The sequence below is a fragment of the Mus caroli genome, unplaced genomic scaffold (assembly GCF_978045245.1).
Source record: "Mus caroli unplaced genomic scaffold, Mus_caroli_1 scaffold_3, whole genome shotgun sequence".
NCBI lineage: Eukaryota > Metazoa > Chordata > Mammalia > Rodentia > Muridae > Mus > Mus caroli.
Window position 1 is genome coordinate 59,155,588 of NW_028227258.1, and position 13,751 is coordinate 59,169,338.

At 48.1% G+C, this 13,751-nt stretch overlaps 1 protein-coding gene across 6 annotated transcripts in view; it reads right to left on the bottom strand.

Annotated features, from left to right (window-relative positions):
• Igsf3 (immunoglobulin superfamily member 3) overlaps window positions 1-13,751 on the bottom strand; it is an 87,448-nt gene that overhangs the window by 26,448 nt on the left and 47,249 nt on the right. For 4 of the 6 annotated variants that reach the window (XM_085835610.1, XM_029475384.2, XM_085835611.1 and 1 more), the window contains 5 exons: window positions 11,529-11,906; window positions 9,835-10,245; window positions 5,814-6,203; window positions 4,437-4,496; window positions 1,710-2,111 (listed from right to left, as the gene is read on the bottom strand). In XM_085835610.1, the coding sequence (XP_085691736.1) occupies window positions 1,710-2,111; window positions 4,437-4,496; window positions 5,814-6,203; window positions 9,835-10,245; window positions 11,529-11,906 (1,641 nt within the window). The remainder of the gene's footprint in view (window positions 1-1,709; window positions 2,112-4,436; window positions 4,497-5,813; window positions 6,204-9,834; window positions 10,246-11,528; window positions 11,907-13,751) is intronic. The other 2 variants (XM_085835612.1, XM_085835613.1) reach the window with 2 other exon arrangements.

Consider the following 13,751-nt stretch of genomic DNA (forward strand, 5'->3'; position numbering starts at 1 on the left):
AGAGCCATTTCCCAAGTTCCCCTGCCTGGGTCCACAGCAGCGCCGAGCACAGGCACAGGGACTATGTTCAACTCTGGAGGGAGTTTCTAGGAACGGGAATCTGAGCTGCCTAATGCCTACACAAGGCAAGCCCTTCCTTGGCACTAAGCTTTCAGGAAGCAGATATAATCGCAATGACGTGGGGAGGATACAGAGGCTGCATCTGGGTTTACATGACGCCATGTCCGTCCCAAGTCCTCAACAGCAAGCCAGACTAACCAAATGGGTGCCATAATGGAATACCAGGGGTCCGGAGCTGTTTTCTTACCGTTTGCATGTTTGTTCTTCTTTGTTTTTACTGCATGCCTTGCTTGGGGGCGACACCTTGTTACCCTGAAAAGCTCAAGGATTTAACAGTGGCGTGAGACTTCCCCCTTTGTGAAGTAGCTGGAGGGAAGCCCTGGCATGGGGTGGGGGGTTAAACAGCACTCGGATCATGTTTTTACCACCATGCATTTGAAAACAGACGTTTGGGAATTAAGCAAAAGCAACCCAATCTTGGAAGGGAGAACACTGATGAGGTCTAGGGCAGATCTACCTTGGGCTGCCATCTTTATTAGGCAGGCGACAGCACCGCCAGCCCTATCTGAGGGAAGGTGGTGACAGAGTCTGGGCGAATGGAGACTGACAAAGCTTCCTGACAAATAGAAGGCTTGACATAATAAGTTATCTTCCCAGCAAAGTAGCAGGCTGGTCTTTTAAAATGTAATGGGCTGATTGCATCTGGCAGATAACAGGAGCAGAAACCTCTTTGGATAGCCTGTGAGCAGCAAATCTAACATTACTTGGTTTTAGCAAACCTCAAGGTATCTTCACTCCCTGGCAAATGAGGAAAGGTTTTTCTTAAGTGGGGGCTTTACAGAGGAGGAGATAAAAACACAGGCCTAAACGGAACAACCGAGCTCAGTGCTAAGAGTCAGGTAGGCGTGGGCCAAATGCTGTATCATTGGCAATGAGATCTCCATCCTGTTCAGCCACACTTTTGCAGGGCTGAGCTGTGAGCAGCTGGGCAAGACACCCTGTGAACTGGAGAGACTTGTCCCTGTACCCAGTCACTCCCCTCTTCCAGGCCAATGCTGTCCCAGCCATGCTCCTGCTGGTTGGTGGTAACAGCTCCCCAATGTCACTAGTTCCCTGTGCTCCACCACCTGCTGTTAGTTCCCCTGAAACCCTGCGCATATTACCATAGAGTCCCTTCAGAGAAACCCTCTGGAAGATACTATCATCTCCAATCAGAATTTGTCTTTTTGCTGTGTGTGTGTGTGTGTGTGTGTATAATGCACATATATGTATATGAATGTTTGTAGGTGCATGTTTGCACGTGCATATATGTGCATGCGTAGGCCCAAGTCTGTCATCTTTTTATTCTTCCACCTTACTTGCTGCGGCAGGGTCTCTCAATCAAACTCAGAGCTCACTGGTGTGGCTGGTCCTGACAGCTAGCTTGCTCTAAAGAGCCCATGTCTGCCTCTGAGACTGGAATTACAGGCATGACGCCAAGCCTACTCAACATTTTACTTGGGTCCTGTGAACCTCACGGCCAGATCCTCATGCTTGCCCAGTAAGCGCTTTAGCCACTGATGGCTCCCCAGACCCTCCAACCAGAACGCTGATGAGATAGGAAGGAGTCCGACAGGAAAATTTCTGCCACAGTCCTACTGCTCACTCACCAAGGGCTGTGATAGAGACCAGGGTACTGGCGCGGCGCTCTCCCACAATCTGCCACTCTCCATCTACGGCCCGAACCCACTCCGTCACGTGGCACTCATACTGGCCCTCATCTTCCTTCCTGCTGTTGAAGATGCCCAGGCTGAAGGAGTTGGGCTGCACCTGCTCCATCTGGATGCCTCCATAGCTGCTGCGCTCCCAGTATGCTGAGCCAGGCTGCAAGGTGCCGTCCCGGTCTAGCCACATGACATTGCTGCGGCGGTTCTGCCTATCCACGAGCTGCCAGATGACCGAGAAGCGGGCCTGCAGCCTGCCCACTGTGCGGACAGTACAGGAGAAGTGCAGGTCCTCACCCTCAAGGACGACACTGGCATTGCTGGCCACCTCCACGGAGATGCTGCTTTCTGGGGAGAAGAGAGAGGGCCACACTGGGGGTTTACCGTCTCCAGGATGCAGGAAGAAGAGTGCAAACCGAATCCCATGATTCTGACAGTGAAGCTCAAAGGACTCAAAAACTCTGATTTGTTTTGAACCACAACTTGCTGTTGTAAGGTCTGGCTGGTTGGAACTGGGCACTGCTCCCTAGATCTGGTAGCTGAGAATACCCTTTGCTTTGGGTAGTGGGTTGGGATAATGAGGTACTAAGGCCTAAAAGTAAATCAGAAACAGAATATGATACAATGACATGGTGTTTATGACAAAAAATTATTTATGGGTGACCTGCTCATCGGCAGCTCAGGGCTTCTGGCTTGGAGTTTCAGCGTGAGGAACTCCCAAACCCTACTGCCCCTCAATCTTCTACCACTTGAAGCTACAAGAGTCAAACCAAAGCTATACGCATCCTCAGCGTGCCATTTGAATCCTTCAGAGAATTATTAGGAAGTAGAAAAAAAAATGTCAGGAAGTATTCAGAAGACGGTGTGTGTGTGTGTGTGTGTGTGTGTGTGTGTGTGTGTGTGTGTGTGTAAAATGGGGCACAGATGGTCTAGTCTCACAGAGTGTGTGGAGAGCAGTTTCATGCTTTCGTTAATAGAGAAGCATGAGCCATGGCCAGTGGCTCACTGTCCAGTGCTCTCCTCTGAGACCCACTCAGCCTGGGGCACCTCTGCTCTCTACCCTGACAGTCTGCCAAACAAAGGTGGGGGTAAGAACTCCACTCCCTCCCTAGCTCAGTCTAGCCTTTGCCATGCCTTTGGATAGCTGATCTCAGTTGAGGGGATAATCTAAACTCTACAAGCCTCAGCTTTTTCTTCTGGAGGATGCTATTTTTAACCCACAAAAGATTAAACAGCAAACGAGACAATGCATACAGATTGTGCAGGACACAGTATGTGTTTAAAATGTGGTATCCACAGTCATGACTGATTTATCATACTTCGGGATATTTCGGCTCTCACAAACAGCATGGCTAACACTTTCTTAATTATGCATATGTTATTCTGTATAATTACCTATATTGAGTTCAATGAGTTCATAAGAATTAACACAATACATAGTGTCATAATCAATTTGGATCCAATTTTCTAGGCAACATTCACAATTGATTAAGTCAAGCCCCAGATCGAGAAGCGCACCCGATTACTGCAGCGTTCGGATCTACTTTATTCTTCTCCCCCTTAATTGTCCCCCACAGGCAGAAACAGCAAAGATGAGCACAGGGCTTCAGCACCTAGCCTTCGTCATAGAGAGCAATGCTGCGCTTGTTTCACAGGAACGGGGTCTGGACAAGATGGGCACAGCAATCTTCAGGACAGCCTGCCCAGGACAAGGCTCTTGTAGAGCCACTGCCCATGGCAGAAATGGTCTGCAGCTTGGCTGTACTGCCTCCCGACTGCGGGATTTTGGTATTCTTATTAGCGGAGCCTTCAATTTATCATGTGCAAAGTTGAGATCCTGCTAGTGCCTCCTTAGGGTCGTGACACCGAGGGGATGAGGCAGGAAGGCGGAGCAGTACTGAGGGCTGAACCGAAGGCTTCCGGAATGCTCTGCAGAGAGACATTCTACCGCTGAGTCCAGCCTGTGCTCGCCATCATACTCAGTATCCTTCCTCACTGATTTTACCTCAAGCTGAGAGATTCAGAAGGCAATTTTAGCACCGAGGAAGCAAACCTTTCCGTCTGTCTTACACAGACGAGTGGCCTGCAGGACATCAGTCATGTGCCCTCCTGTCACAACAGCAGACTCTTATGGACATTCTAGATGGCTATTTGGAGAAAGCCTGGAAAACCTAGGAAGAACGGAAACCCTCTGGCAGCCGAAGCATGGACAAACAGAGACCTGGTGCTGTGTAGCCCACTGTAACTATTTACACAGGTTCCCAGGCTTGTAAAAAGGTAGCCTACAAGGTCATCTCCTCCAGACTGAATGAAGACTGGGACAGAACTAATGAAAACCTGAGTGTGTGTTCACAAATGAAATTTCCAATCAGGAGGCTGCTGGCGGGGTCCAGGCTAAGCACAGAGCAGCGGGTTCGGAGTTAGAGCGAGTGTTCCCTAATGCAATTGCCGAGCTCAACCACAAAGTGAAAAACCGGATCAGACACTTCCTTGCGTGTGCTCTGACGTCTCCATTCATAAGATGGATGCAACACTGGCTTGTACAGGATTGCAGGATTGGGAGCAGAGAGATCATCTATGCAGAAGCACTTTGGGTTCTTAGGAGGAAAGGTGCCATTAAAATCCAGGGCGTTATCACCATTACCATTGATTGTTGTTCTTCAGTAGACTTACCCAAGTGGCCTTGGGGCAGGATCTGGTGCTGCTGGGGGACTTTAACTACCCAGTTATCTGCTGGAAAAGCAATATAGCAGGCCACAGATCATCAAACAAGTTCTCGGAAGGGCTGGGGGAAATCTTTTAGTACAAAAGATACAGGAAGCAAACAGTGTGGCTGCCCCTCATGCCATCCTTCTTAAACAACGAGGAATTAGTCTCAAGGTACAGAGTCTGTGATTATGGCAGGCACAGGAAAATAGTATAAAGTGGGCATTCAATCCAGTAGTTTCAACTAGACAGATACTTAGCAAGCACCTACTCTATGCAAAGCATCATGCATTGCGAGGAAAGCACAAGAAAGAGTTGAAGGTTACTCGAGTATATGTGAGTGTGTGTGTGTGTGTGTGTGTGTGTTCGTTCAAAATATAATAAGCATGACAGAAAACAAGCCTCCTCTATTTTAGACTTCAACAACAGAGAAACATTTCAAATAAATAAATGTGTAAATAAAAATGTAAAGAAACCAATGACAAGGCTAAGAGGAGGCACAGTCCTGGGAGCTGAGGAAAGGTTAAAGGTTAGTTCTTACACTGGACCATCTTATTTAAAATCAGAGCATTGTAAGTTTTGATTAACTTTCTGCTAAAAATAGAACTGTGAGAGAAAGAAGATTAATAAGTTAATCTTAACACTATGGATATTTAAACACGGCATGCATACACACTGTTCATCTCTGAAGTCCCAGAAAAGGGTTCCACCCATCCAGACACTGCATTGCCCATGGAGGCTGAGTCCCTGGAACAGCCTTGAGAGGTCCAAGCTCTCCTAGCACATCCCAGGAAGACATAGAGCCCATCCACTGACTGATGTATGTGTGTGTTAGGATGAACCTAACGCTGTGTGCACCCACTGACTTTTAACAATGCAATTTCAGTACAGAAGAGACAATTAGGGAAAGGCCTGCATTGATACCTGGAAGAACCCAGATGGCAAAGCCTTCTTAATAATGCAGTTGATGATGTTCAAGTCCTCCCATAAGAGTTGAGCTCTCCTTAAGTAAGATTTCAAGGCAGGCCTCTGCCCACTTCTGGGATTTAATTCTCCCAAAGGTGCAAATGACTTCCTGGTCTTACTCCTAACTGAGCTGGCAAGGCTGATGTCTTACACCAGCTTGAGCTGCTTGAGCTCAAGTATGGGTACCCTCTGCAGCCCAAGACATGCCCCTGCTGCTCTGCAGACCTGGCATGGATGGAGGGGGTGGAGAGGCCTCCTCTCTGGTCAGCTTAACCCCCAAATTCTGCCCCTTCTGCCTATACCTAGTCTCTCTCCCACTTTTCCACGATGTCACTAGTCACCACACCAGAAACTAGTAAGTGGCGCGCTTCTACTTACTGAGGGGGAGCACGACGATGGGGATGTTCTTGGGCCGCTTGCTCTCCTTGTCTATGAACTCGCCAGTGACAGTCTTCTCCCGCTCAGTCACCCTGCAGTTATATTTGCCACTGTCTTCCTGGCGGAGGTGGTATATCTTCAGCACAAAGACACCATCACTCTCTTTGGCCACCTTAAGCTGTCCCTTGGCTTCGCGGTGGGCAAATTCACTGTTGAGGACTGGCACAGCATTAGGCCCCATGGTGGCAATGAGTGAGCTGTTGAAGGCCCAGGAGACAGCAAAGTACCGGTCGGGAATGTTCTGAGCCTCTAGGATACATCTGAACTCCACCGGCTCACCCACCGTGTGCAGCCTCTTATCTGTTTCCAGACGCACGGTGAACTCTTTGTCTGGGAACACAAACAAACTGGATGCATTCTGGGCAAATAAGAGCTGCAACCTACCAAACTGCTTCAGGAAATCCTATTCCCCTGACCTTCCTGACAGTAACTACAGTGAAGACTCCGTATTCATCTTGAGAGAAAATCCAACTTTAGCCAAGGATATCTGAGTCCAAGCCAACCCATTAAATACCAGAATACCAGCCAAATCCAGGCTGTTTATTTTTGCTTAGCACTCGCACTGTTAGACCAACAGGGATCTGTCAGGAGGCACTCACAGTGGAAGTGAGGAACAGGAAGAGGAATTAAGACTAGGAGGAAGTGGCCTCATCTCTCCCTGCTGTGTGGGAGGCTTCAGCTCCTAACTCCTTCCAGTTCTAGCTATGTTCCTTGCAGAGAATATGGAGAGGAAACAATCACATCACAGTGGTGTGTGAACTTTCTTGACATTCATTAACCTCAACCACAACAGCCCTTCCTCTGTGGCCATTCCAGGCTATCACTATCACCTTTGGATCCATGCCTCGGCCATCCACAACCCATCCATCACACACTTCAAGCACGTAAGAGTAATCTTTTCCTGTGGAAACTGATCATGTGAGCCAAGCACGCACTTCTCCGCTCCAATCCAGCTCAGTGTCTATCCTTTATCTCCTCGTGCCTTTTCTTTATCTCCTCCATCCCACACAAGCCAGTCGCTTGAGCCAGATGTTTTTTTCTTGCCAGTGAACTAGCTCCTCCCTGTATCACCCAAACTTCCTGACAGATCAAAGCCCTCTCAGCCAGGGGTCAGGGAACCACGATGACTTCCAAACAGCTGGCCTCCTCCATCACCTCTCTCTCCTTCTGCCTCTGGCACCCAGTCTCACCTCCCAGGCCACCACCACAGCCTGGCCAAATGAGTTCTTTACAACCCTTTCTCTTGACTGCTAACCCAACCTTTCTCACCAACTTCCACATGTCCCCCTCCTCCACATCTCTGAGCTCTTCCTCCTAAATTACCCACTCAGGTGGCTAATCCCTGACTAAAGGGATTCCCTCCAGTGTGCATATTGAAAGTTCTTCAGGAGGTGTAAGGAGAGGGGCCTCCTTTATTTCATGTAAAACTTTCACTGCTCAATAGGGCAACTATCTGGCTGAAGCAAGAGAGGAGCTCACAGGTTCTCGCCTTTTCCCACTGGTACACACACATACACACACACACACACACACACACACACGAGTGAGCAAGTACACTCATCCACGTGTACCTCTCAGGCACACCCCCACAGACCTCCTAAAGCGCCAAGAAGAGACTCCTGGCCCACAGAGTCCAGCTCATGTTCTACCTCCCAGCTCCCAGCTGCAAGTGCCCTTCTTTCTCTACTGCTCAACCAAGAACCCACCATCAAGTCACGTGACTTTCTTCTGCCCACCAGCTTCTGAATGTCTGACGCCCTTCCCCACTTCCTGTGGCTGTCTGCTCAACCTTGACACAGCTCCAGTCTACTGAGGAACTAGAATTCCTAGATCTGTTGTAATAGCCATCTTATCCAGAGAAAACATAGAGCAAAAACAGCCTTCAGTATTCACACAGCACTTAGCACCTTAAGTGCACAGAGTGATGCCGTGCATCTTGGCATCCCCGAATGCCTCGCACGACACCTTCAGTGCTGTAAAGACTAATGTCTATTAAAATAAACATGAAGAAACAGACTCCAAGGTGGAGTTGCAACTCCTCAGTCTGAACTGGAACACACAGTGAAGCTATCAACATTTTTTCACTTCCATTAGAGTTTTCCTTTCTTAGCTCAGTCTGGATACATTTACAGGGCAAATTCAAATGTCCTAATTCCAAATTGGTAAGATTAAAATAAAGAAGATTAGCTGATGCAACCTAATTTAAAAGCATTAAGACTGGAAATTAGGCCCAGACTTTTTTGACACTGATCTTAAAACCAACCAGTAAGGAAACCGATAAACAGGAACTAAAGCCTCTTGGGTAAATTTCTTAATATTAGAAGATTCAGAAGCCAGTAAGAGCTCTGAGTCCTAAGTGTGGATCAAGACTGCCCTCTCACCATGATCCAATCTTCTTTTGCTCTCACATCCATTAGGTGTCCGGAGGATCCTATAAGCCCTGCCCCCTTCAGAGCTGTGTCAGATAAAATGTAGACAGGTGAAGAAAGACCAGGGATTACTTCAGACACAGCTTCCCAGCCTCGCCCAGGAGTCTCTGAACAGGGACTTCAGGGGTGTGTTCCAAAGTTTACTATTTGGTGACTCTGAAGCATTGTCTCAAATGTCAGAGTACCATGCACAGACCAAGGCAACTGACCACCAGGACAAGGAGGACAAGAGACAGGCAGGTTCTGACAGGAGTACTACCGCCTATAACATAAAAGCTTCATTCTCCTCATCAGAGAAGAGAAAAAGCCCTCCACAGCCACCTCGGTAACTGTATTATGACTGCCCTCCAACCAAGTCAGACCCACAGCTTAGCCTGAGAACCTGCCCAAGCTCAGCCAATGTCATCAACAACTGCTGTCAGTTCAAAATTGGAACCCTGTAGGCACAAGAACTAGGGGCGAACATAGAGTCACAGGAGACATCAAAAGAAGCTGTGGGGAGTGCAGTGTGCCAGGCCACCAAACTAAATAACCAAGGTGGGGTAGAAAACCCGGATTGGGATTAAAATTTTCTACAACCACCACCATTACCTCAGCTCTAAACATACTATTCTTTCCCCCTTGGGAAACCTACCCAGGTCTTCCCTTGACAAAGTGTCCATAGCAGGACCTAATACTCCACACTGGCCACATGGCACACACTCTGGGGTCACACCACAGGGTACTCTGCATCCAGCATGCTCACCCACAATGTGTGGATGCCATTGTGACTTGCCTTACAGACATGACAATGTGTGTTAAAGCACTTCAGAAGCCTTGTTTAAAATGGCAGAAATATTAATATAAAAATAATGGTGCGCTAACATCTCCTTAGCGCACTGTCTCATGCGTCCAACAGAAAACGCTCATCATCTCAAATGTCCTCTGTAACTGACACATCATCACACGGGTGGCATCCATGGCTAACAGGAATAAGAACCCAGAGTCATGAGACCAAGATTTTCTATAAAATCACTCACTTTAAAAATTTTTTAAACAACGATGTACTCTTTTTATGTGTGTTTTGCCTGCTGGTGTGCATCACATGTGTGCTCGGAGATCAAAAGAGAGCAAAGGAGACCCTGGTACTGAAGTTAGGAATAGTTGTGTGGACCACCACGTAGGAGCTAGGACTTGAACCTGGGTCCTCTGCAAGAGCAACAAATGCTCTTGACCACTAAACTATCTCTGCAGTCCCTTTTTTATTTTATTTTTGAAAAAAATCTCTCATTAAAAAAAGTTTTATTCAAGATAAAATACGACACCATCTAGTAGAGCAAACATGGCAATGAGCAGAGGCCAGTATGGGCAGCTGTCTGCAGCTCGTTGGAAGCTGGGTCTATGTGCCTGTTTTCTTCAGCCTAGGCTACAACTATCTCTAACCTCACTCAAAACCCTACCATATTGCTATGGTCATCAAACAAGGCATCCCCACAACCTCCTAGCATCTGACTCCCCACCAGGTAAAGGACAAGAAGCTGAGGGACACTGACCAGTGGGCTGGACGTTGACCACTGCACCCTCGGAGCGCTTCCTGGTCATGGCGTACCAAGAGCCATCTGGATCCTGGATCCACTCCGCAGCCTCGCAGTAGAACTCGCCCTGGTCGGAAGGCTGCAGGTGGAAGATGGTGAGGCGGAAGGTGCTTCTCCCCAGCTTGTCCAGCCGCACCTCGCCCAGGCTCTGCCTCTGGGCATATTCGCTGCTAGAGTGCAGGATGAAGTCTCGGCTCAGCGAAATGACCTCCACAGGGTTCTCGCCACCCTTCTGCCGCAGCCAGGATACTGAGAGATGGGTGTGCTGGATGGTCTCAGTGGCCACTTCGCAGCTGAGCTCCAGGGGATCCTGTTCCACTTTGTGCAGAGTCTGGGGGACAGCCGTGGTCTGCAGAGAATCTGGGATCACTGTAACATAGAATGTTCCCACGGAGGAAGGTTACGGTGCTATAGAATCTGAGACTCACTCCACACAGAAGCCACTGTTAACGCCACAACAGGGGCAGCCTCTGACAATTGATCCAGGGCCACACATAACCCCAAAAGGCATATAAACCTAAGTATACTCTTCTGTTGTGGTAGCTAAGAGAGTATTTTTTGGCACTGACACTTGCTTGGGATTTTAATGACGCTCAGAGCAAAGGTGGATTTTATTTTGAAAATGTATGAGAAGAGCTCTCTGAGAATACTGTGTAAGAACAACTGTTGACATCTAATAAGATTCCTTGTTGGGTATCACTTTGAGATAGCTCAACCTCACTTCTGACCCAGGAATGGCTCCTGAGGGGTGGAGTCCAGGGAATTACATCCCAAAACAGGGACGCTTGTTTGTTGATTACGTCACATTAAAATAAGTCTTTGCATAGTGGTGGATGCTCTAAGAAGAAATATTCCAGTGCCTGTCTACCCGAAGAACAGAACAGGCCTGCTGAAAAAGCTTTCGCTCATTAAACTCCTATCTACCGACAAGGAAATTAAAGAACACACTGTACATGGGCAGCTTCAGTCACAAGCTACTGTCTGTCTCTGTTCCCAAAAAGAGCCATTACCGCTGTCTGACAAACCGCCTGGGTGGTTCACTAAAATCACCTGTGATACCTCAAAATGGTCCTACCCCCTGCTTCTTGTCTCTCCCCTCTGAGCATCTGGAACTCACTGTGTGTTATCTGAGCAGACACTCCCCTGAGATTCCCCTCACTCACATTACTGCACTCCTGTAACGATCCTCCTGTCCCTGTGTGTCTACTGTCGCCTCACGCTGGGAGTTTTGCCCTTGCTAGGGTGTTGCCTCTCTTCCTGCTGGTCTCACCCACTTTCCCTTCCAAGTCACATCTTCAAATTATCACCCACAAATGTCCTTGTCACAGGGTAGTCCCTGCCTCAGCCTTCTGGATGCTGGGATTATAGGCATGAAGCCATCACACCTGGATCTTGCCTTGATAAATTCATTTTGCCTTTCACCAGCAAAGGTCTGCTTAACCACTGTGGTGATTGATGTTTGCACAAGAACTTTCCATGTGTCAGCCTTAGCCATCCAGGGTTCACAAGTGTACATAGGATTCAGGGTCACTCATGCTCCCTCATGCGGGTTTCTAAGGTATCTGGGGAATCATATTGATAGGCAACAAAAGCACATGGTAACATGAGGGACTCGGGCCTGACACTGGCCATGTGGAGGCAGAGTCACTTACCCACTAGGTTCATCTTGGCACTGTAACTCCCAAAGTAGCGCTCATCGGTGTTGGGGGTGTGACATTCATACTCGCCGGCATCCCGGGCTTGCAGGTCTGTGATGTGAAGTAAGGCTGAGTTGCCCTGGATCCTCTCCACGTAGATCTTCCCACCGCGGACTCGTTGGGTGTAGATGGCGTACGGGAAGGAAGAGTCCACCGTGCTAATGATCTGTACTTCACGCTCAGGAGCAGAGGGCAGGTAGATGGACCACTGGAAGTTCTGCTCAGAGGGACCCTGGTAACCACTCACGTTGCACCAGATGGTGATGTGGGAGCTCTCTGTGCGGTACAAGGGCCCTTCCTGGACGGTGACCTGTCGCTGCGCTGACACCACACCTAAGGGGAGACAGACACAGCAACCTGCTTACTTTTCTGACTGAATGCAAAACAGACAGCAGTCCCCAGAGGATTTGTTATTTGTGTGACATGATGGCAGTATAAGTAGGTTACTGGCCCTTTCCAAGGCACTTTGTGATTTATAAATATTAATTAAAACAGCGTGGTAAAGCTCTGTGTCTAATTTGCATATATGGGAATTTGATCGCGCAAGGACATGGCTCTGTTACTTATTCAACACTGACCCTTGTGAATTTCATTTGGGCTCGCTGTCATTTATACGGCAGCTTTATATCTATTTATTAATGCTGTTTATAAACTTTTTAATAAAATGAACAGGAAAAGTTGAGTCCTTGGCACAAATCCAGGCAAAAACAAATAAAAGCAGCCGCCTTGTAATCTGGCTGAAATTAAACATTTCTCCCATGATTAGCAGGGTTGGCCCAAGAAAGCCATTGAATCTTTTTATTGGGGCAGGGCTTGGGAGGGGTACTGTATTTTATTTCCATCCTATCCTAAGGAGCACCTCCTTTTTCCCTGTAGAAAGAGAGGCAAGCAGATCCTGCCACGGCTGCCAGTTTCCAAGGAGTGACCAGGAGTGGGAAGGCGTGCAGAGTCCCACCAGCTGACAAAGCAGAGAGGGACAGTGCGCAGGAAGATCTGAAACAAGGTCTCCTTCTGCTTACCCTCCCCACGTCCCTCCCGCTGCATCCTCTTGCAAGGGCAAAAATTAAATACGGAGATCCAAGTTTCTCATCCCATGTCATTTTCAACGCTTCTTTGGGCAAGGTCTAAGTGTGTCTCACAAGGGTTCATACACACATACACATACATATTCAAATCCTCCATCCCTGGCTTCCTGCCTCACCATAAGACGGCACCTTTTCCTGCCAGGATAGCATCTGCCTTGTAGTGACAAAGTCAAGGAGGCCCTCACCATAAGCAGAACACAAGGGCCAACCAACATTCTTTGGCCTTTACCTGTGGGCTAAGAAACAAAAACCCTCCTTTTAAAATAAAACACTCCACTTTAGGTACTTTGTTACAGCAATAGAAAACAGATTTGGGAATCAACACAGCACTGACTACCCCTATGCCACTCAAACATGGGCGAGACATCTCTCTGTTTGTTGGGTGTGGCAGATACCAGGGACAGCCACGCATGGCAGAAAGAGCATCTGAAGCTTGTCTTCTTCATACAGATCTGTCTCCAGACCTTGGCCTCATCTTACAGAAAGGACTTCAGAGAGGACCACTTGGTAATGCTGGCTTTGTTATCCACCAACTGAAACCTTGGATAAGTGACAGGGACTATGAGCCTCAGTGTCCCCAAGTGCAAGAGAGAAAAGATTGAATAAGATGTCTATAAAGGCCCTGACTTGGGGACTAAGACACAATTAGTACACAATAAAAAGATGCCATGTCTCAAACAGGCTAAGGCAGCCGATCCTGGTCAGTAACTGTTCAGGGGCGTGGCAGTAGCCTCCTGGGAGTGCCACATCTTGGCTGATCACATCTCTCCCCTTGCTGGGAAGGTGCAGACAGGTGCAGCTAGTTTAGCAGACTCAATCAGTGAGCTCCAGGCTCAGTAAGAGGTCCTGTCTCAAAGGCGTTAAAGCTGAAAGCAATCAAGGAAGACATTCAAGGAAGAATCCTGGCCTCAAGTGTATATACACACATGCACACTTGCATGTGTATCTACATACACACAGAGAGAGGGGAGGAAGAGGGAGAGAGACAGACAGAGAGAGAGAGAGACAGAGACAGAGAGAGAGACAGAGACAGAAAGAGAGGTCAGCCTTACAATGTCGACCACCCAGGTTCCCAAATGAATGGACACATCTA